Source organism: Notolepis coatsorum (assembly GCF_963971535.1).
Source record: "Notolepis coatsorum genome assembly, chromosome: 1".
In the NCBI taxonomy this organism is placed as follows: domain Eukaryota; kingdom Metazoa; phylum Chordata; class Actinopteri; order Aulopiformes; family Paralepididae; genus Notolepis; species Notolepis coatsorum.
Genome location: NC_140165.1, coordinates 186,740,737 through 186,764,489, shown reverse-complemented (window position 1 = coordinate 186,764,489; position 23,753 = coordinate 186,740,737). Strand labels below are relative to the sequence as shown.

Genomic DNA, 23,753 nt, shown 5'->3' with positions numbered 1-23,753 from the left:
GGTGAGAGTAGGACAATGGCAGAAGGGGGGAATACAGATGTAGTAGTTGATATTGAATTGATTGGGGAGGGGGGATTTTACAACCGGCTCTCAGAGACGGAAGCAACAGGACCAGATCCAGTGACAATTGACACAGAGCCCCCTATATTCAGGGGTGATAATTCAGACAAATTCACTGTTTATGAGTGGGAGATTTTGGTTACCTCATACATGAGGAAACGAGCCACTCCTGTTGGTGAGCAATCACAGGAGATTCTATCTAAGCTCATGGGTAAAGCAGATGTGGTAAGGATAAAGTTGCGTAACAACAAGTCTATTGACCACACAAGGAACCCTCACATGATTTTTGACATACTAAAACAATATTTTGGTGAACTGTCATACTCAAGCATGCCCCTGGCGGTCTTTTATGGTACACTACCAAGGCCAGGCGTTACAGTGCAGACTAAAGTGCCAGCCAGCGCCGCAGCTCGGGTGCCTGACACACAGCGCCGGTTGTGCAGGGTTTGTAATTCTCCTGACCATTCCACTCCTTCCCACTGCAGAGGGGAGAACAGATGTTTGAGATGTTTGTCTCCCGGGCATTGGAAGAGGGATTGTCCTCAGCAGCCCAACCAGCGGCAGACTCCGCCCGGTGACAGCACTGGTGGTCAGTCTCGTCCTTTAAACGGCTAAACACACACCTAGAGAGGGGTGGTGTGGGTGGTATGGAGCACTAGAGACCCAGTATATAATTTTTTTTTGGAGCCAGTGGGTGTTAGTGGGGGGTTTCAGTTTTTTTCTCTATACACTCAGATGCTAGATACCTCCTGTTGCAGGAGTGATAGCTCAGGTACGAGTGTGAGGGATGGAGCTAGAGCCTGGAGCACTAGAGACCCAGTATGTATTTTTATTTGGAGCCAGTGGGTGTTAGTGGGGATTTCTGTTTTTTTCTCTATACACTCAGATGCTAGATACCTCCTGTTGCAGGAGTGATAGCTCAGGAACGAGTGTGAGGGATGGAGCTAGAGCCTGGAGCACTAGAGACCCGGTTAGATAATTTTTTTTCTTAGTAGGTGTCTATCATTTCTTTAATAAGTGCCAAGAATGGTGTGGCGTATCAGGCGTCGTGCTGGTCTAAGGGAATTCTGAGACTTGATCAATCTTTTTTATTCTCTGAACCTCTTTTGGGGGTGACTTTTGAGTCGACTAGGGGACTAGGTCCTTGTATCTTGTGCCAGTTTAGGTTAGTGGTAGACTATCTATATTTTTTTTCTCTTTGTATGTCCCCCTTGCTCTGCTGACACAGGATGTTGGTGAAATTTCAGGAGGTGTGAATGTAACCAGGTCAATTGGACATTGTTTATTATTATTATTGGGGTTTGAAATGTCACCAAATCCTGTTTATAAATGTCTCCAAGGGTTACTATTGTTTATTATTTTATTAAGGATTGAAATGTTATCAAATCCTGTTTACAAATGTTTACAAGTGGTTATTATTATTTATTATTTCTTTATACCAAAGGCACTTTTATTTGAACGTAACTTGGAAAGTTCACGTTCAAGAGTGTAGCACTTCCGGGTCAGGTATTCGCGCGTGTTAGGAGCAGCCTTCCGGTTTGGGTTCAGTTTACGACACAAACTCAACGTGGAGGTATGTGTATTACTGTGGCGCGCCGCACTATTGTGTTTCATACTGTTGTATATATTTTGTATAAGAATTGAATGTCGATAATAATTACTTGCTAGTTGTGACGAACGGTGTGGTTGTATGGTGTGCACAATTGAAGGTCTTGGTCGGTGTACTTCATCGAGGCAATATAGTTAACTAGTGTTCTCTGTCCACAGACGTATTGAGAGCACACATGTTGACGCTGTTTTCCTATTGTGGCAATTCCACCATTCGTTTCCATGCAGGTATGTGTTTCGATATGTGTTTATTGTGCCTTAATATGTGTTTATTGTGCAATATATTGTTTATGCAGTTTACGACACGAATTCAACGTGGAGACGTATTGAGAGCACACATGTTGACGCTGTTTTCCTATTGTGGCAATTCCACCATTCGTTTCCATGCAGGTGGCCTCCATTGCAGCCCACCTCAATAAATGATTGAACAGTGTTCACGTGTGCCGACTCATCCCTAAGCCTCTCACACAAAGAACACAACGCAGGAAAAGATTCACGGGCAGAACGTCCGTTACACAGGCACCAGACCACGCTCTCAACCTCCCAGGCTGCAGACCACACTCTCAACCTCCCAGGCACCAGACCACGCTCTCAACCTCCCAGGCTGCAGACCACACTCTCAACCTCCCAGGCACCAGACCACACTCTCAACCTCCCAGGCTGCAGACCACACTCTCAACCTCCCAGGCACCAGACCACACTCTCAACCTCCCAGGCACCAGACCACGCTCTCAACCTCCCAGGCACCAGACCACACTCTACCTCCCAGGCACCAGACCATGCTCTCAACCTCCCAGGCTGCAGACCACACTCTCAACCTCCCAGGCACCAGACCACACTCTCAACCTCCCAGGCACCAGACCACGCTCTCAACCTCCCAGGCACCAGACCACACTCTACCTCCCAGGCACCAGACCACACTCTCAACCTCCCAGGCTGCAGACCACGCTCTCAACCTCCCAGGCTGCAGACCACACTCTCAACCTCCCAGGCTGCAGACCACGCTCTCAACCTCCCAGGCTGCAGACCACGCTCTCAACCTCCCAGGCTGCAGACCACACTCTCAACCTCCCAGGCACCAGACCACGCTCTCAACCTCCCAGGCTGCAGACCACACTCTCAACCTCCCAGGCTGCAGACCACACTCTCAACCTCCCAGGCACCAGACCACGCTCTCAACCTCCCAGGCTGCAGATCACGCTCTCAACCTCCCAGGCACCAGACCATGCTCTCAACCTCCCAGGCACCAGACCACGCTCTCAACCTCCCAGGCTGCAGACCATGCTCTCAACCTCCCAGGCACCAGACCACGCTCTCAACCTCCCAGGCTGCAGACCACACTCTCAACCTCCCAGGCTGCAGTGAACCATATGATTGGCCAAGTGGATATAACTGTATTTTCTGACTTGGCTATTATAGAGTCTATAGAATCTATTGTTTCCCATCAGTAGCTAACCAGGCACTAGAGCAGCCTGTATGACAGTATGGTAGGTAGAGTCTTTCCATCAGTAGCTAACCAGGCGCTAGAGCATGTATGACAGTATAGTAGCTAGAGTCTTACCATCAGTAGCTAACCAGGCACTAGAGCATGTATGACAGTATGGTAGGTAGAGTCTTACCATCAGTAGCTAACCAGGCACTAGGGCAGGGGTCAGCAACCTTTACTATCAAAAGAGCCACTTTTCCCCCGTCCCACAAAATAAAATGCTCAGGGAGCCGCACAACCTATTTACCCTTAAAATGAAGATAACACAGTGTATAACGTTTTATATATCCCCAAGCATACCCCACATTTAGCATAAAACGCCTGACAATTGCATACCCAAAGTAATTTGCGATTTATTATACTTTATTATATTATAAAGCAACAAAAAGAAAAATTTTGACTTTTTAATTGCTGTTTTTACCTGTTATAACAAAGGAAAACCTCAAACTCTTATGAAGAGGAGAAAAAATACTGGCTGTGTAGACCTATTTTTTTTATAAAACACAAAAGAGGAGACAAAACACTGGTGTCTGTAGACCGACTTTGAAATAAAACCCTGAACTATTCAGGTATATTTGAGTCCTTCCCTTATTTGTGGAACATTTATAAAATAGAAAGTAGTCCACTTTGAAAAAAGAATACCATGTGTAGACCTACTTTGAAATAAAACACAGAAAAGGAGAAAAAACACTGGCATCTGTAGACCTACTTTGAAATAAAACCCTGAACTACAGTATGCAGCTCTATTAGAGTCCTTCCCTTATTTGTGGAAAATCTATCAAATAAAAAGTTAATTTTTCATTGTTCGCAAATTTCGCACCACATATCAGGCATACAGGTAAGCCTTTTGTTGACTAAATATCTTAGTTGATGAAATATTTTTTCATTTCAGTGTCACAGTATGACATCGATCTCCAAAATAAGAAAAAATAAATAAAAAAGTAAAAAAAAAAAAATATTTGGGCCAGGGAGCCGCAGCTGATTGGCTAAAGAGCCGCATGTGGCCTCGAGGCCGCAGGTTGCCGACCCCTGCACTAGGGCATAACAAAAAATATTGTTTGTTTCCGGTTGCCGACCGACCCTGACGATTTAGGTGCGACCCAATATATTTTATGAGTTTAAAAAATATATATATATATATATATATATATATATAAAAAAAAAAAAAAAAAACGTTTCATAGAAATCTTAGTCAAACCTTTAGTATTATGGATATTAAACATGCTGGCAGAGTACATGCATCCATGTTGTTGTGAACATTTTAATTAAATAAAGAAATTCCCTATCCATAGTCGCCGTGGGAAGAATAAAATAAAAAAATTAAATTAAATAAATTCCCTACCTACCCATGCCTTAACTGACAGGAAACAAACAATTTTTTTTATGCCTAGAGCATGTATGACAGTATGGTAACTAGAGTCTTTCCATCAGTAGCTAACCAGGCGCTAGAGCATGTATGACAGTATAGTAGCTAGAGTCTTACCATCAGTAGCTAACCAGGCACTGGACTAGAGCATGTATGACAGTATAGTAGCTAGAGTCTTACCATCAGTAGCTAACCAGGCACTAGAGCATGTATGACAGTATGGTAGGTAGAGTCTTACAATCAGTAGCTAACCGGGCACTAGAGCAGTCTGTAGGACTGTATGTTAGGCAGAGTCTTACCATCAGCTGATCGAGCTGGGTCTGAGCTCCGCTCTGAGCGCCTGGATACTGGACTTTCTGAGTGAAAGGCCCCAGGCGGTCAGGGTGGGGGGTCAGACCTCCAACACCATCACCCTAAGCATCGGGTCCCCCCAGGGCTGTGTTCTGAGCCCCCTGCTGTACTCACTATACACACATGACTGTGTGGCCAAGTTCAGCTCCAACTCCATAGTGAAGTTTGCGGACGACACAGTGGTGGTGGGGCTGATCTCGGACAACGACAAGAAGGCCTACCGGGAGGAGGTTGAGGTACTGGAACGCTGGTGCCAGGACAACAGCCTGCTCCTGAACATTGGTAAAACCAAGGAGCTGATCGTGGATTTTAGGAGGAGACAGCAGGAGACACACACACCACTGAGGATAAATGGGGCTACCGTGGACAGGGTGAGCAGCTTCAAGTACCTGGGGGTCCACATCTCAGAGGATCTGACATGGACAACACACATAGACTCAGTCGTAAAAAAGGCGAAGCAGCGCCTCTACCACCTGAGACAGTTAAGGAAGTTCAGAGTATCTGGGAAGATACTCCAGTCCTTCTACTCCGGAGCTGTAGAGAGCATCTTGACTGGAAACATCACTGCCTGGTATGGAAACAGCACGGCACAGGACTAGAAGACCCTACAGAGAGTGGTGCGCTCAGCCGAGCGTACCACGGGTATTGCACTACCACCCCTGCAGGTCCTATACAACAATAGGTGCAAATCCAGAGCCTGCAGAATAATGAAAGACCCTCACCACCCCAACAACAGCCTGTTCATGCTGCTGCGGTCAGGCAAACGCCTGCGAACACCAGCAACTAGGACAGAGAGACTTCGGCTCAGCTACTTCCCCCAGGCCATCAGAGCCTTGAACACTGAACTCTCCACACACAAGCACACATGAGCACACACACAACACACACACTGTACATGCTCACACACTAGCAGCCACTTTAACATGAGCACACACACACTCATGCTGCACACGCTCACACTTATGGTCACTTTACAAAAGGAAAGGTCACTTTAAGAATATAGTATAACTTGTGATCGTATAATATAGCATTGTATAACAGTGTACATAAAGACCCAGTGCCTCATCCGTAGCAAACAGTGTATTGCACTACCACAGGACCTAGCATGTCTTACCATGCTCTGTAAATAACTCATGTACATATACCAATATGCCCTACTTTGTTTACTTGTTTATTGCACAATGTCGTTCTATTGGATTCTTATTATATATTACTATTGTATTATGCACATCGTTGCGGGCAAGACCCCCCGCATTTCATTGTATACTTGTATGCCATGACATATAAAACTCTTGACTTGACTTGACTTGAGTAGCTAACCAGGCACTAGAGCAGCCTGTAGGACAGTATGGTAGGTAGAATCTTACCGGCAGCAGCTAGCCAGGCGCTAGAAGCCTCTACAGTGAACAGGCCTTCCTCAGACTCTCTGAAGAAACGCTTCAGCGTGTTGGACACATCGTCCACCTGATGGTCTCCCTCCCTCAGACGGACGCTCCGGGCGTCACGGCGGAACATCTCACACATCGCCGCCACTCGCGAGTTCACGCCACTCTTACGGTAGATCCCCTCGGAGGTCAGGCCTGAGACAGACGTGAGAGAAACACAAAATACACATCAAAGGGACATTTTAAGAAGCCTGTCTGATTTGTCATTTCAGTCTGTCCAGTGTTTTGGTCTTTGAGACAATTGAAACAGACAATGTGAGTACAGTACAGTAAGGGTCTGCTAGCATCATACTAGTACAGTACAGTAAGGGTCTGCTAGCATCATACATATAATATATATTATAGACTCATGTCTGCTCCTGAACGCAAAAAAGACAGTCTGCATGGCTTTTAAAAAAAAATCTGTTGTGTTAAAGGATAACTCCAACATTTTGGGAAATTAGCTTATTTAACATCTTCCCTGGAGTTAGACAAGAAGATACATACCTTTTTTGTCTCTGTGCGTGCATTTAGCTTAGGGAACAGACGCTCCGTTAGCATAGCTTAGCTTCATCACTGGAAGTGAGGCAGGACAGTACCCTGACGTTCCCTACAGGTTTGTTGATATTCTCATTCCTTCAAAGGATCTGAACCGATTGAAGTTTATGGATACCATGACTTAAAATCCTCTTACCTTGACGATTAAAAGCCTCCCCAATTTAGAAAACAGTAATCCAATGGCTGGTATTGATAATATACTACTAACTACTGGACGCTCGGAGCTAACCGGAGCTAACGCAGAACAGGATGTGTAAAGCAAATATAATGACTTCCTTTCTGGGGTTTTCAAAATAAAAGTGTGACGTTTATAGCAGCGGAAAACGTTTATTTTGTACATTATCTAACGTTAACACGAACCTAAACTAACGTTACAACTAACCTAAAGTTAGTTTAGGTTCGTGTTAACGTTAGATAATGTACAAAATAAACGTTTTCCGCTGCTATAGACGTCGCTCTTTTATTTTGAAACCCCCCAGAAAGGAAGTCATTGCTCTCGTTATCTGCTTGAGTGTCCGGTTAGCTCCGTTAGCGTGCAGTAGTTAGTAGTATATCAATACCAGCCATTGGATTACTGTTTTCTAAATTGGGGAGGCTTTAAATCGTCAAGGTAAGAGGATTTTAAGTCATGGTATCCATAAACTTCAATCGGTTCAGATCCTTTGAAGGAATGAGAATATCAACAAACCTGTAGGGAACGTCAGGGTACTGTCCTGCCTCACTTCCAGTGATGAAGCTAAGCTATGCTAACGGAGCGTCTGTTCCCAAAGCTAAATGCATGCACAGAGACAAAAAAGGTATGTATCTTCTTGTCTAACTCCAGGGAAGATGTTAAATAAGCTAATTTCCCAAAATGTTGGAGTTATCCTTTAAGAGTCCTCAAATGTGTTTCTGGGCGGGGAGGAACTTGAACTTGTGTCAGAGTTCAAGTACCTCGGGGTATGCTAGACTCAACCTTAACCTTCAAAAAACATGTGAAGAAAGTTACAAACACAATCAAATTCAACCTTCAAAACTTCAAACATATTAGACCCTTCCGGACAGTCAGTGCTGCTAGATCCTATCTTCACTGTATGATTCTATCACACATTGAGTACTGCTTCACAAACTGGTCTTGCACAGGTGTGACGATCCTCAAACCCATAGAACAGCTATACAAGAGTGCACTTAAAGTATTCGATAAGAAACCTCACTCATATCACCACTGTCGCATTCTTCAGAGGAATTTCTTTTTGCCAATTTTAAACATTTTAAACAGGCTATTGTTATTTACAAGACCCTACATGGTCTGTGCCCGCCCCCTCTGAGGGAATTCATAGAAAGGAAGCCCGATAGAGGTATCAGCACTAGAGCAACCACTAGAGGGGATTGCGAAGTGCCCGGCCGGCAAACCACCTTTGCTAAAAAAAAACTCTCAGTCCAGGGCTGTTTAATCTGGAATGATCTACCACTGACCATACGAGATTGTACATCATTTCCATCTTTTAAATTCAATTTAAAAAAAATTGTTACTCGACAACCAAACCTGTGACCATGTATAGTCAAATTATATTGTAGTGCACCATTTATACCTTGTACTTTTTTCTGTATGTTTTTATGCCTCGTCTCATAGCATGTTATGCTTCACTGCCTGCATGTTTCGTTTTTATGCTTTGTGTGGGGACTGCGGATGAAAATTTGCATCCTTGCTAAATCCGGTGTATTTACACTGCATTTATTTGTAGTGTCCAGTAATATGCTCTGTCCCGTCTAAATAAACAAATAAATAAATAAATACTAGTACAGTACAGTAAGGGTCTGCTAGTGTCATGCTAGTACAGTACAGAGTCAGCTAGTGTCATAATAGTACAGTAGAGTAAGGGTCTGCTAGCATCATACTAGTACAGTACATTAAGGGTTTGCTAGTGTCATGCTAGTACAGTACAGAGTCAGCTAGCGTTATACTAGTACAGTACAGTAAGGCTCTGCTAGTGTCATGCTAAGCAAGCTAGTACAGTACGTACAGTAGGAGTCAGCTGGCTGGGCTAACCATGGTCAGGTCTACATGGTATGGATGTTCAGCCTGGCTGGGCTAACCATGGTCAGGTCTACATGGTATGGATGTTCAGCCTGGCTGGGCTAGCCATGGTCTACTCTTTTCTTTTCACCTTTATTTCACAAGTCATTAACACATTGGGTGCCACGCCCCTTCCGGGAAGTGCATCTGGCCTTGCCTCCCATTAACCCCATGTAAACGCTCACCTTGTTTGTAGAGCTAAACCTATATTTTATTTTATAGCTATAGATCTAATAACACCGTCGATTGTCAGTGAGTTGCTTCTGGTCAACGTGCAAAAAACGGATAATTTTTTCATCCGTACATTTCCGTTTTATACCATTTTGAATATGAATATAGTTTGGGTGCTTCTGAGTAATCCCAGGAAAAAGACGCGAAAATAGCGTTTTAGTGGAATCAACTTATCACGTTGTCATTTTTCGCCTGATTATCGAATCTTCCTGAAATCAACGCTAGATCATCGTTATTATCCTTCCTCATGCACCCATGAAATGTGGTTTAGAGCGGCGCAGAAAACAAACCACATTGTTTCTAATGGGGTGCAATAGCTGCCACAAAGCGTTAGGGGGCGGTATTGACCGTCTGCAATCTCAGACACACTCAGAACCGCATGCACAAGGTGCCTCGATAAATTATGAATGGCAATAGCGAATAAAATAAATACCGTGAGAAAAACGTAGATCTACGTTTCCGGCACTCAAGCGCTGGGCCACAGAAACGTAGAACTACGTGAACGGCACAGGAAGTGTTAAGAACAAACTCTTATTTACAACAACGGCCTCAGTCGGGTTTGTGTCTTTCTTGTAAGTCCTCCGGTTATTTAGCAACCTTTCAAAGTTCATACCACCAACTGTGGTACAAAAGCTAAGCTATTATGATCCTAGCATCATCACAGCGTGCCCATTACAGGGTCAGTTAGCTCTTGTGGTGGAAAGTAGCCAAAGCTTTGGGTGCCGTTCACGAGAATCTTCGTTTCTGTGGCCCAGCGGTTGAGTGCCGGAAACGAAGATTCTCGTTTCTGTGTCGTTTTTCCTTTTTATCGATAAGCCGTAAGGTCCCCTTATAAGGGGACCCTGCGTTTCTTTATCATAAATCGATCAATAGAGACCGTATTAGATCCCCATGTGGGGTATCATTGGAAAGGCACACTCATTGGCTACAACCCTGTCCAAAAAGTTTCAAGATCGCCAAATGATTGACGGAGCGAGAGCCCCGGGAGTCGGGGGTGGTAATGTGTACTTTGGCGCACGCCTCACATATTGTTTTTTTTTTTTTCTATCTTTTTGCCCCTCCTTTTTTTCCGATTTTTCTCCCATCCCACTGTTAGTCGTTATACCAATTCCCAACCCCCTTCCTGGTTGTTGCCCACTTTCCCCTACTGTTGGTCTGAGAGGCCGGAGACTGTCACATGCTTTCCTCCGACGCATTTGCAGCCAGCCGGCAGCCAGCCTGGCCGCGCAGATTCTCACCGGGAGAGTGTAACGTGTGGAAGGTCACACTACCTCTCTCCAGATCCTACCCTTGCTGAGCAGGCGCCCCGACCGAACTGTAGGGGTCGCTGTCCACAATGCCCAGGACCCACCCACGGCTCCCCTCCCCCTAACTCAGCCAAACGAGTTAGTATAGCGATCAGCCCGAGCCAAGGCAATGCCGACTCTCCGGGAGTCGAGACCGCAGCCTCTTGCATTGGTGACGAGCACAATCTCCGCTACGCCACCTGACCGCCCTACATATTGTATTAAAAGAAATTCACACCCGAGCCACTAGAGGTCGGCAAAGTGGCATCGCGAATCGTCCTCATGAGGGCCTACATGTGGGCCCTTGGATGTTACGTTTTTATTTTATAAATTTTTTGCCAAGAGTAAAGACCACAACCCTATCAAAACAGCAGTCAAAGTGTATATTTTCATTTTTACCGATGTTTTATACGATTTACCGAAAATAAGAATTTATCAAAAAAATGCTAATTATATCTCTTTTATCGTAAAACCACAAGGAAATGACTAAATCCAGATTTAACCCTGCCATTGGAAAGAGGAGCCTTTCCCCTATCCATAGATGTATGATTTGGCCATAATAAGGTCAATGTCAAGTTCAAGGTCAAATATGAATTTATAATTAAAACAGATTATCATTTATTACTGTATCTACTAATCCTTCTGTTTAATCATCTTCCCTTTATTCATTTGCTTAGATTCTTTTTACACTTGATCTCAAGAAGGTGGTGAATGAGCTCAGTGAGCGAGCTCGGTTCCAGCACAATTGTAACATGGTGTTATTCACCGGCACAGATGCAAAAATAAATCATAATTTATATTTTCCTTTTTTTCATTAAATTTACTCAAGCCTAGTAACAGACACAATATTTCTGACACTGGAAATACATACCACCAGGTCCCTAGATGTTCCTAGATACCAAGAACATGCAAATTGGCCTTGTAGAAGTGGAGCAATCTTCCATTTACTTAGGCATGTACCTTTAGGCGAGATTTCTGAAAATAGGGCTACAGCTTAACAGGTTAATATCCTATTCCATGTCACGGAGCTGTATTTTGCCTGGAAAAGGCATATTGGGTGCAGTACCGGCCAGATCCTGGTAGTGGCGCTGTCTCGAGAATGCAGTAACCCCCGTTGCAGAGCTGGTGTCACACTGAAAACACTCCAGGCGGACTTTTCTGTTAGCCTGAAGCGAGGGCTTCACCAGATCGCATGGAATACTTTTTGGGACGCCGGATTCATTATGCTGTATAGGGTTATGGCGTGTGCCAAATGGACTTATGATCTACCAGATGGCGATCAAATAATTGGAAAATTCTTTTTGGAATCCAACCGGCCAAAGGTAAGAGCAATTTGACGCCAATTTCAGCTTGATCGTGCAAGGATTTTATAGCCATACCCCAGATAACATGTATGTTGTGGTAATAACGAATGCCGTTATTGGCAATCAATTAATCACAAACGGCCTTTCACCATTCATGATGGAACATAATACCGATCATATGCATTTGGATTTTTAACTGTAGCGTGTGTAGGGACGAAACGCCAATGGATTTAACGTTATTAGCATTGCGCCTTATAAATAGCCTCACAGGAATTATCCCAGATCATTCCGATATAACACTCATATTCACCACGGTATAAAACGGGAACGTATCGATGGTAATTTTTTTTCTTTATGGCATATTGAGCAAAAGCTTCATACTGTCAATTGACAATGATATTGGATCCATAGCTATAATATAAAATATAGGTTTAGCTCTACAAACAATGTGACGCACAGTGAACGTTTGTAATGGAAAGCAGGCCTGACAACAGCGGGCCCAGTCTAATGGCTGGCACTGGATGTGTTAATACAGTTTATTAACTCAGTCAAAGTATCAATACAAAAATAGTCAAGAGTATGGCTGGATGACTCTCTATGGGTGAGGGAGATCAAAGAGAGGTGGGGGAAGGTAGTTTTATCTCCCACACTCTTGAAACAGTTACTGGTAACCATACACACACACACATTGCAACCTTTCTAGTCCGGGTTACCACATGTCCTCCCACTGCGCTGGAGACTGTCAGAAGCTTACCCTTGGCGGCTACATAGTGCAGTGGGCAAGGCGCTCACTACGAATACTGGAGACGCTGGGTTCGCCTGTTCGAGCCCAGCGCTCCACATTGCTTTCAGTTTAGCTGGTCGTCCGTACTAATACACATTGGCAGTATTAGGGTGTGGGAAACTGATGGGTGGGGATCGGGCGTTGTGGACAGCGACTCCTACAGGTCGGTTGGTGCGCCTGCGCAGTAGAATCAGGAAGCGATGGGGGCGGCGCCCCTCCAAAAGCGCAGACCCCTGATGCTGAAAGATCGCGCCGCGCAGGTGAAAAGATGCGACTGCTGTTACCTCGAGTATCGGAGGGGACTCGTGCTATGTATGACTTAGTCCACATTGCAGCCGGCTTGTGGGAGGCAAGAAACAGCGTTCGAGACAGGGGAGGGTTGAATTGGATGATACGAAATTGGGATGGGAGAAAAATTGAAAATGGGAGAAAAAGTGGATAAAAAAAAAGAAGCTTACCCTTCAAACTCCCAGCCCAAACAACATCATATCATCAGCCGTATAACAGCCTCACAACAGTCTAACATCAAGAGCAAGAGCTTAGGGCGCATTCACACCTACCCTGTTTGGTCCGTTTTAAGTGACCCATGGTCCCTTTAAATCAATAGTCCGTTTCGTTTGGAGAGGTGTGAACACAAACCAAACTATTGTGAGGACCAAACAACCAAACCATGGTCCTCTTGGTACTCGGTCCGTTTCAAAGTGGAGCATGGTGCGTTTTGCTGTTGGTGTGAAGGCAATCGAACTATAGTACCTAATCTAGAAAGCAAAGTAGCCTACAGTGCATTGCAGTGTGCGCTCCGTAGTCAGACTCGCGCCTCTCGCGTAATGACAGTCTTTCCTCTCTAGTCTTGCACCGTGAGCGTAATGACAGTATCTCTCTCTCGCTCTCTCTCTCGCTCTCTCTCTCACTCTCAACTCAACTACAAATTAGGTTAGCTCAAAAAAGGGCAGTGTGAACGCAAACCAAAGTCAAATAATGTATCATTCTCACATTTAGTCCACCAGAAAGTCCGGACTATCCGTGGACTTCAAATGTGAACACGGCCTTAGAGTACAGGAAAAGGAGGGACCAGAATCTTTGCGTACAGGAAGAGGAGGGACCAATAGCTTCGAGTACTGGAAGAGGAAGGACCAGTTCATCTTTTTAAAATGTGCAGAATGAAGATGTGTTGTACATGGATGTACTTCTAAATAATATATCAATTCATTTTGAGCATTCTGTAGTTTGTTTTTGAGGTGTTGTGATACTTCAGTGTAACCAGGGAATGGCAGCATAATTGTCCAATTATCTAGCAGTCTCAGTCAATGAGTCAACTACAGTAGATGTCCCTCTTGGAAGGGTGTGGGCGAAATGACTTATACTCAAACCATTGAAACAATTCGGACTTTATAAGAATGTTCGTTTATTTGGACTTTGATGTCCAGCATCCAATTCATCCTTGTTGTAATAATCACCAGGTGGTCAATTAAACAAGTGGTTAGCTTATAGCTGATAGTTAGTAGCAGCTTACATCCAAGCATTAGTGGATAATGTTAGTAGAGGTCGATATGGTATTTGGTAATGTTCAACCAAGTCGACTCTGATAATAGTTCGTTGATAGTTAGGTCGCAATTTAGCAACCGCCGGTACTTGATAGTGTAGCCAGACGTTTAGCCAGGTAACAGTTAGCCAGACGTTAGTCAGTCTGCATGTAGTTAGTCTATAGTCAGCATGTACATTCAGTCAGCGTTTAGTCAGTCAGCATACAATCAGACGTTAGTCAGATTATTTACCTATACAAAGGAAAGGAAATAAACGGCATTAACACTTTGGTCGCCAAAAACGCCTTACCACGTCATTCCCCGCCATGCTCATTCTGCCAAAGACGCCGTACCACGTCTTTGAGATCAATATTTCAAAAATCTGTGATCGCAATCATATTTCTCCTCCGGAGACTTGAGATTTACTGTTGATCCCCTCTCAACTCTCCAACGGTTCAAGAGCGCCATCTGGTGGCCGATCGGCGGATCGCCCAAACCGGAAACAGGAAACGGAAGCTGGTGCTCATTCCAATTCGGTCCGATCACTCGCTAATAGTCCCAGGACTCGAGCTAGACACAATGGATAGCAATCCGTTACCAATAACTCGATAAACAACATGATTTGGACGTATATACTATTATACAACCTGGAGATGGATCGCATATTTCTACATCCCATAATAGGAATATTTCTGCTCCACGCTCATTGCCCAACGCTACAAGGAAGCTACGGTGAGATTCAGCGTTAACGTGTTCGATATAAACTGCTCTGATGATCATATCACCCACACTAGATGAATCATCTAACGTTGGCCACAGAATTATAAACGACCCCCCCCCCCCCCCATCCGGTCAACATCAGATGATAAGTAGTAACTTCTAGAAGCACGTCCATTTGAATTTTTGTATCTCGCGCAGATCGCTATCAAACTGTATTTGATCATCAATATAATGCATTTAGGGCTATAAATCACGTTCTGGAGAATGCTGCAGAAAACGATAAAAACATACTTATACTTTAGAGAGACCGTATTTTAGTATGAATATGTGAATGAAAAAGTATAACGTTGCTACACCCTGAACAATAGATACTTGACGTTGAATGGGCCATAGTAATGTCAATTTAGCAATACAATTTAAAAAGTTATAGCCCTGCAAAGAAGGGGAACTTCTCCATAGACAAATAGAGCGTGGGATGGTTTATTGTGAATATAAGCCTGGCGACCAAAGTGTTCACACTTTAATCGCCGGAAACGCCGAAACTCGTCATTCCCCGCCATGCTCATTCTGCCGAAGACGCCGTAACACGTCTTTGATATCAATATTTCAAAAATCTGTGATCGAAATCATATTTCTCCCCCGGGGACCTGAGATATACTGCTGAGCTCCACTCAACTCTCCAACGGTTCAAGAGCGCCATCTGGTGGCCGATCGGCGGATCGCCCAAACCGGAAACAGGAAACGGAAGCTGGTGCTCATTCCAATTCGGTCCGATCACTCGCTAATAGTCCCAGGACTCGAGCTAGACACAATGGATAGCAATCCGTTACCAATAACTCGATAAACAACATGATTTGGACGTATATACTATTATACAACCTGGAGATGGATCGCATATTTCTACATCCCATAATAGGAATATTTCTGCTCCACGCTCATTGCCCAACGCTACAAGGAAGCTACGGTGAGATTCAGCGTTAACGTGTTCGATATAAACTGCTCTGATGATCATATCACCCACACTAGATGAATCATCTAACGTTGGCCACAGAATTATAAACGACCCCCCCCCCCCCCCATCCGGTCAACATCAGATGATAAGTAGTAACTTCTAGAAGCACGTCCATTTGAATTTTTGTATCTCGCGCAGATCGCTATCAAACTGTATTTGATCATCAATATAATGCATTTAGGGCTATAAATCACGTTCTGGAGAATGCTGCAGAAAACGATAAAAACATACTTATACTTTAGAGAGACCGTATTTTAGTATGAATATGTGAATGAAAAAGTATAACGTTGCTACACCCTGAACAATAGATACTTGACGTTGAATGGGCCATAGTAATGTCAATTTAGCAATACAATTTAAAAAGTTATAGCCCTGCAAAGAAGGGGAACTTCTCCATAGACAAATAGAGCGTGGGATGGTTTATTGTGAATATAAGCCTGGCGACCAAAGTGTTCACACTTTAATCGCCGGAAACGCCGAAACTCGTCATTCCCCGCCATGCTCATTCTGCCGAAGACGCCGTAACACGTCTTTGATATCAATATTTCAAAAATCTGTGATCGAAATCATATTTCTCCCCCGGGGACCTGAGATATACTGCTGAGCTCCACTCAACTCTCCAACGGTTCAAGAGCGCCATCTGGTGGCCGATCGGCAGATCGCCCAACAGGAAGTCATGTGGATGAAGTGGTGCTCAGTTCACCCATATTTCGTCCGGGCACTCGCTAACATTAGCAGGACTCCATCTTGACACAGTGAACACCGATCGGTGCAAATAACTCGACAAACAACATGATTTGGACGTATATACTATTATACAACCTGGAAATGGATCCGGTATTTATACATCCCATAATAGGAATATCTCTGCTCCACGCTCATCGCCCAACGGCGCGAGGAAGATACGGTAAGATCCAGCGTTATTTTCCAACGTGTTCTTTACTAACTGCTCTGATGATCATATCACCCACACTAGATGAATGATATAACGTTGCCCACGGAATTATAAACGACCCCCCGCCCATCCGGTCAACATCAGATCATACGTAGTAACTCCTAGAAGCACATCCAGTTGACATTTTTTATCTCGCACAGATTCCTACCAAACTGTATTTGATCATCAATATAATGCATTTACGGCTATAAATCAAGTTCTGGAGAAAGCTGCAGAAAACGATAAAAACATACTTATACTTTAGACCGTATTTTAGTATGAATATGTGAATGAAAAAGTATAACGTTGCTACACCCTGAACAATAGATATAGGACATTGAATGGGCCATAATAATGTCAATTTAGCAATACAATTTAAAAAGTTATAGCCCTGCAAAGAAGGGGAACTTCTCCATAGACAAATAGAGATGGCGAGGGATGGTAAATTATGAATTTAACCATGGCGATCAAAGTGTTAATTAGTAACTAGATATATGAATTAAAGAGAAATGCGGATATTAACGGTGCATACAATGCAACGTACCGTTGGCCAGTCAAGAGTTCGCCCACAGGGCTTTTCACCTTACAGTCTAGGCTCAGAGTGTCACTTAAATAGCGCGATGCGCCGGCGCAGAGACAGCTTACCTGCTCAGAGTCGCAATACGTACTCCAAAGTGCGTCCACTAGGCGGCACCAGATAATAATTAACTCATGCAATAAATGTATACAATAAATGTTACTCATGATAATAATGAAGGATAATAATGATAAATATATTGGGAAAAACGTCGGATAATTCTCCAATAATCAAAGTGACTTTGTACCAGAGCTTCAGCTCGTGTGTGAAGACCTGTTGGTGTGGCTAGAAACGTAACGCTTTAATTTGCAGCCCTTCAACAGCCTCACAACTAGAGATGTTCCGATACCATTTTTTCCTTCCCGATCCGATTCCGATACCTAAGCTTTGGGTATCGGCCGATACCGATACTGATCCGATACCAGTGCAACATTAAAAAAAATTTAAAATTTAAAAATATTATATAAATTATAGTAAAAAAAATTATACTGTTTTTTAGTAATAACTATAAAGTAATGGTATTTATTCAACAACAGGTGATTGTATAGATTAGTATTAGTATCAGTAATTGAAAACTATCTCAATGAGTTCACCCATGGAAAGGTTGTTGGCACATTAGTTCCACACGGACATTATTCGTTGCTGCACTTGCTTCCACAAGGCTTCGTTTAGGTTAACTACTGTAGTACCAGAGGCTCTGTTGTGATTTTTGCACAATAAATATTCAACATTCTCTTTTGAGACTCCGCCTCAGACTCTTATCATTTGGCACTAAAAGCTAAACATTGTCACCGATATGGCTGTCCGCAACATGTCATTAATTGTGTACGCGAGGTGGTCGATCAATGACGACGTTAACGTGAGCTAGGTTAGCTAGCATGAGCTACCGGTATATGGAAAGACTGTAACGTTACTGGTGATATTGTGATTTAACTTGGAATACTCCTTTGTCAACTTGCTGTACTTTGCTTGCAGGTCTGCAGCCATTATTGCTGGATTATGAATAGCCCCAACTTTAGCCAAGGTAACGTTAAAGCTAGCTTTCGGTTAGCTGTTCAATGCTAATAACACCAGCCACCAAACCCATCAGAGCTCTCCGTCAACCTGGCATTTTAAGAAAGTATCTGCTGTTAAAATGACAAATGGCATTGACATTTTAATTCACGGTCGATTAAGCACACATTTGTTTTATAATGCTCACTCAGCAGACCGCAGTGTTGTTGATAAATTACGTCATATGGTATCGGAGCGCAGCATTAGAGGGTACTCGCCGATACCGATACCAGCATTTTAGGCAGTATCGGTGGCTTTTCCGATACTGGTATCGGTATCGGAACAACTCTACTCACAACAGCCTAACATCAGCCCTACAACAGCCTCACAACAGCCTAACATCAGCCCTACAACAGCCTAACATCAGCACAACAACAGCCTAATATCAGCCCTACAACAGCCTTTAGTTTACTAGATAATTGGTTCAGCTAGACCTTTCTCCAGTGCTGACACAGTGGTAACGTAGCGTACTTTGTGACAACTGCCATCTTGACCGTCAGGAAGGCAATGGGTCTCATTCACCAACGGACTTAAGACAAAAGTTAAGAGCAAATTTCATCGTAGCTCCACTTAAGACCTTTTCGGGCCGATTTTGGGATTCAGAAATGGTCCTTTCTCAGGGATTCACTTGTAGCTAAGAGCAGGATTTAGGAGCGCTGAAGAGCAGTCGTAAGTCAGACAGACTGGTGTGTGTTGTATTCTTAAGGGTTTTATTTGGGAGGAATCATGGTGATTGCGTTCACATCAGTGGCGTAGGGGAGGCCCCCGCACCCCCCGCGGTGCGGGCCCCCCCTCCCTGCTATGTTGCTAGGCACCCCGTCCCCGTCATGTGTACGCTGTAGTACAACAGTGTATAATTATAATTATTTGCTCACCTGCGATAGGGCTAGCCGGCTGATAACTAATGTTCATTGGCAGGCTGGGCAGCGTTCAAAACAAAGCGGGAAGCGCCGGTAAAAATGAAGCGCAAATACCCAAGCGGTGCTCAGAAAAACAAGATGAGAGCGAAAGCTACCAAAAAGAACATCATTGTTCCAGCAGGCAGCAAAGGTAGACTGACTCTAACGTTACTGAGGATGCATCGGCAGTAAGCTCTTCACCCAGCCCGGCCACCGCTAGCAACCTCCCGGTCAGCTCCGAGTCCAGGCAGACAGCAGACACACAGCCCAGCCAGGCCCCCAGCCACGCTACAGCCACCGAGACAGGTTAGAATAATAGAACGTTTTATTCGCCATAACCAGTACGAGTAGGCTACAGGTTACATTGCAATTGGAACCTAATCCATAAATTATTTTGTGTGCGCATAACGCGCCATAAATTCTATGGTAGATAAGAAATTACCATTATCTATATCACCTATTTTCTCTCACTGACTCCGGAAAGCAGAGTTGCGAGGGGCCAGTGTTCGTGTAACATCAGTTATTCTGGTTAGGACCTCGGTCCAAAACCCCAACTCTCTCGTAAAACGATCAGATGATATTTGCGCGTCAATGGTCAGATTATGTTTCCGCGTATCATAAACGACACATGCTGCCAAATGAGAGCGAGAATTTGTGTTCTTTAATCTTTTTAGAGAGACCCTGCCAATAATTTATTCCTATTCTCCACGCTTGGTGGAGGTGATAATTATTATTATTATTAACGTTTCTAGTATTGAGAGCCGACGCGCGTGCAGTCTAGATTTAAAGAGTGTTGGACTTTGTGCAGAAGAATGCCAGGAGACGTGCTGCTCGTATAAAATAATAGGCCTACTACAATAGAAAGCAGCTCCTGACTGCATCCTCTACTATGTAGCCTATAGGATGTGTTTTGTTTGTTTTTTTGTAGGCTACTTTTCTTTTATACAGAATTATGTTATGTGAACCATTCCGTTGTGTGAACTCAAATTATGATATGGCTATAACGTTCTACAATACCTTCATGTTACAAAAAATACAAAGCCACTTGTATTTGTCAATGAATGATGCCTGAAAAAATAAACATAAAAAAAAAGCTTTAAGTGGTCGCGATGTCTATCCCATGTCACTTTATTATTGATTTAGGGGAGTGGGCGGGGCCCCATGGTCCAACCTGCGGGGGAGCCCCGAAATATTGCGCAACGTGACTGGTTCACGCCGATTCTACAGACATCCTTGGAATTAAATGATAATAATAATAATAAATACAACAATATTTGTCTGATAAAAAATTACGTTTTACATTACAGTCACGCCTCAACGTGACGTCGGAAAATAAATAAAAGCACTACACCAATACTGCAAATGACAGTGGATAAATAAATAAGAACTAAACTAAACCCAATCGCATGGATATAGGGAGGTGTACTGTAGTGGTTACATCATTGTTGTTTCCGGTCGGTCCACCTCGCTTTAAATTGCAATGTATTTCCAATGGACCCATTTCTAAATGGTCTTGTTTAAAACAAATAAAGCATGAACATTGGCATGGTGTACCTTTCTGTGTGTATTCATCCACAATCTATAGCTCAACATGAAACAATTCGCAATTAATCATATAAAATAATTACGTATAATTTTATTTCAACCAAAAATGCTTAAACAATAATGTTAGTGATAGAAGGGAACAAATTTTTTGCTAAAATGGAAAGCTTGCCAATGTTCATGAGGCAGAATTATTACAATAGCCGATAATACATTTTCCCAATGATAAATCCCTATATGGGTGGACCGCACATGCAACTAAAGTGACATCAGACTACACCTCCATATACTGTAGCTATAGTGGAATAGACTGTATTAATATTCCATATTTATACCGTCTTGTTGCACGCTCCTGGCCACCTGCCTCAGCGCACGCACACACAAACGCACACACATGCATACCATTCAGGCAATACTAACCCTAACCTAACCCTTACAGGCATCATGTACATGAGTGGCTTCAACCAGTGTGGTGCGAAGAGGATCAAGTGTGACGTGAAGCGGATCAAGTGTGACGTGAAGAGGATCAAGTGTGACGTGAAGAGGATCAAGTGTGACGTGAAGAGGATCAAGTGTGACGTGAAGAGGATCAAGTGTGATTTCTAAGGCTTCATAAAATGTGATTTCTAAATTCTACTTCTCCATTCAAGACAGCCAGCAGAGGAGCAGGAGAGGAGAGGTGATAGAGAGCAGTTATATATCGTATTTGCATCGCGTCCCGCTCTGAGCCTTACGAGATACTCCTATCTCCTGTGATACTTAATGTATCTCCCACGAATAAAAACACATGCACCCCACCTGTATGGGGCCCCGCCCCTTATGGTGGCACCACCCATATAACCATGACTCTGGTCATGAAACACCCTTCCTCTATTTTCGTCCCAGCGTATTGGATGCGTGCACCATACGAGACTAGCGGAATGAAAAGATTAAGGAAGATTAATAATGTTGGAAGCTTACCGGAGGTTGCTGGCCCCTGGCATCTTCGACGCATGTTTTCGGCGACACGACGGGCCTGTGTTGATGTTCCTCGTTTGATGACTGCACATCGAGGTTCAGCTGTACAAGGCTGGCTGTCGGGCCAGCTTGTACTCAGGTAGGCCCTGTGTCTTCAGGCATGGGTATTAGTGTTAGTAATGCTGGTTTGTTTTGTTAACACAACCATGTTGTGTGTTGGCGCCGGGGGCAGGATGGTTTGGTGAACGTTCTCTGCAGGGAACGGTTTCCAAGCTGTCTTGGGCGTGCTGCTAAAACATCTAGAGCTATGCTACATGCTATCGCTACTGCCGCATGCTATTACTACTGCTAATTGCTATGCTGTTTTAATGTCTCCGCCGTGAGATGTTGTCACTCTCCCGCCTCTTGCCCGGTTCATCAATGAAGGTCAGTCGGTAGCTGTTGTGGGGTTTTTTGAGTTCTATTTACCTTTTTCGGGTAAATGGGTTGACAACGGGGTAGGTCGTGGCTAGGTTCCTAGCCAGGTATTTTACCTTGTGTTCCGGCGGGGTTTGTTGAACGGTGTTCCCATCTGGGTTGGCGTCGGGTAGTGGGGCTATGGGTCCAGCCGACATGGTAAACATGTTGCGTGTCTGTGCACAGGCAATTGTTGTCTTGGGTCCCACATTGCCTGGCGTTAGGCTGCAGTAGTATAAGGGCAGGGCCGCCTGGGAGAAATGTGAGGCCCTGTGCGTTTTAGACGCGAGGCCCCCACCTCCTGGGGCAGCCCTGTGTAGGGGGCTATTGTTTCGTTTTGTCACTCTGCTATGAGAAGGTCTGTCTTGCTACAGCTTTCTCTCCTCTCAAACCATTCATACTGACGGTCAATCGGTATACTGGGGGAGTAGTGCGGGGGGGGGGCTTTGTTTACCTTTTTTGGTAAATGGGCTAAACTAGGGCTGGTGTTCTGTTGTGAATATTTTGAATGAAGACGGGTCTGGTCCGTCTCCCCTTAAACTTTGTGTGTATGGGTTTGCTCATTCTACAGTTTTTTTTGTGGTTTAGCTCTTTTATTCATTTAACCCTTTCATGGTGCACACCACAGTGGAGGGTGCTGTTTGCAATCACCACTGGTGCTCCATGTTAACGTCAGTCCTTTGTTTTTGATATATTGAAACAATGCCCCGCCCGGCCGACACCATGGGTGGGTCGGCCTGGCGAGTGGCTGGTGGGCTGTTAAGGCTTGTACCGCCACGGTATGGAATTGGCAACGATTAGAACTGTGTTCGAATTGCTGTTTTTTCTATAAAAAAAATGGTGTCTGGTGGAGGGGCCTTGAGGGCCAGCCGACGTCGACACATCGCGCAAGGTTGTTGACGTTATTAGCTTTGACCCAGCCGCAAGCTATAACCGCTCAGGGTTCCCCTCTCCGCAGGGGATTTTGGTCTTCTGCTGGAGCGCGGGCGGTATTGTCCTAGGCCCTACACCGCCTCACACCGCGCAGCCAGAAGAAGAGAGAGCACGGCCTTGTCAGCGGCGATGACGGGGCCCTCGACAGGCGGCCATGTTTTTCCCCCGCCAGAGGTATCCTGGGCGTTGATTCAACAGGTGTCCACAAGGCCGACAGCCTTGGCGGCCGAGGGATCGGCCATGTAGGATGGGTTCGGCTTGAACAAACAAGCCGTCACCGTCCTGCCGCGAGCAGCCCGCTCTCCGATCACTCCCTTCCCCAACACCAGCGGAAGAAGTGGGCTCTGATTGTTTCCTTTGGCTGCGGGCCGCGTGCCTTCGTTGATGCGCGGGCGGCCCCCCTTTTCGCTTCTCATGGGGACAGGGGCTGACACCCAGTTGATGGCTGAGCCTGGGTCTGTCCGTGAGAATGTTGTGCTGTCAAGCGGCTCCCACACCTTGAACTGTGTTGGTTGAGCCTGGTGTTACGTCTGTCAACTTAAGTGTTGTCAGCAGGGGGGCTCGAAACCTTTTGAGGCACACAGTGCGGGCTTCCCCGGCCTCGCCTTCGCCAGGCCAGGTATCATGTTGGTG

General features: G+C 44.6%; 1 protein-coding gene across 1 annotated transcript in view; it reads right to left on the bottom strand.

Moving 5' to 3' along the window:
• Nucleotides 1-23,753, bottom strand: part of arap1 (ArfGAP with RhoGAP domain, ankyrin repeat and PH domain 1) — a 283,086-nt gene that overhangs the window by 71,399 nt on the left and 187,934 nt on the right. The window contains 1 exon segment of the mRNA XM_084308436.1: nt 6,239-6,451. Within this exon segment, the coding sequence (XP_084164562.1) occupies nt 6,239-6,451 (213 nt within the window).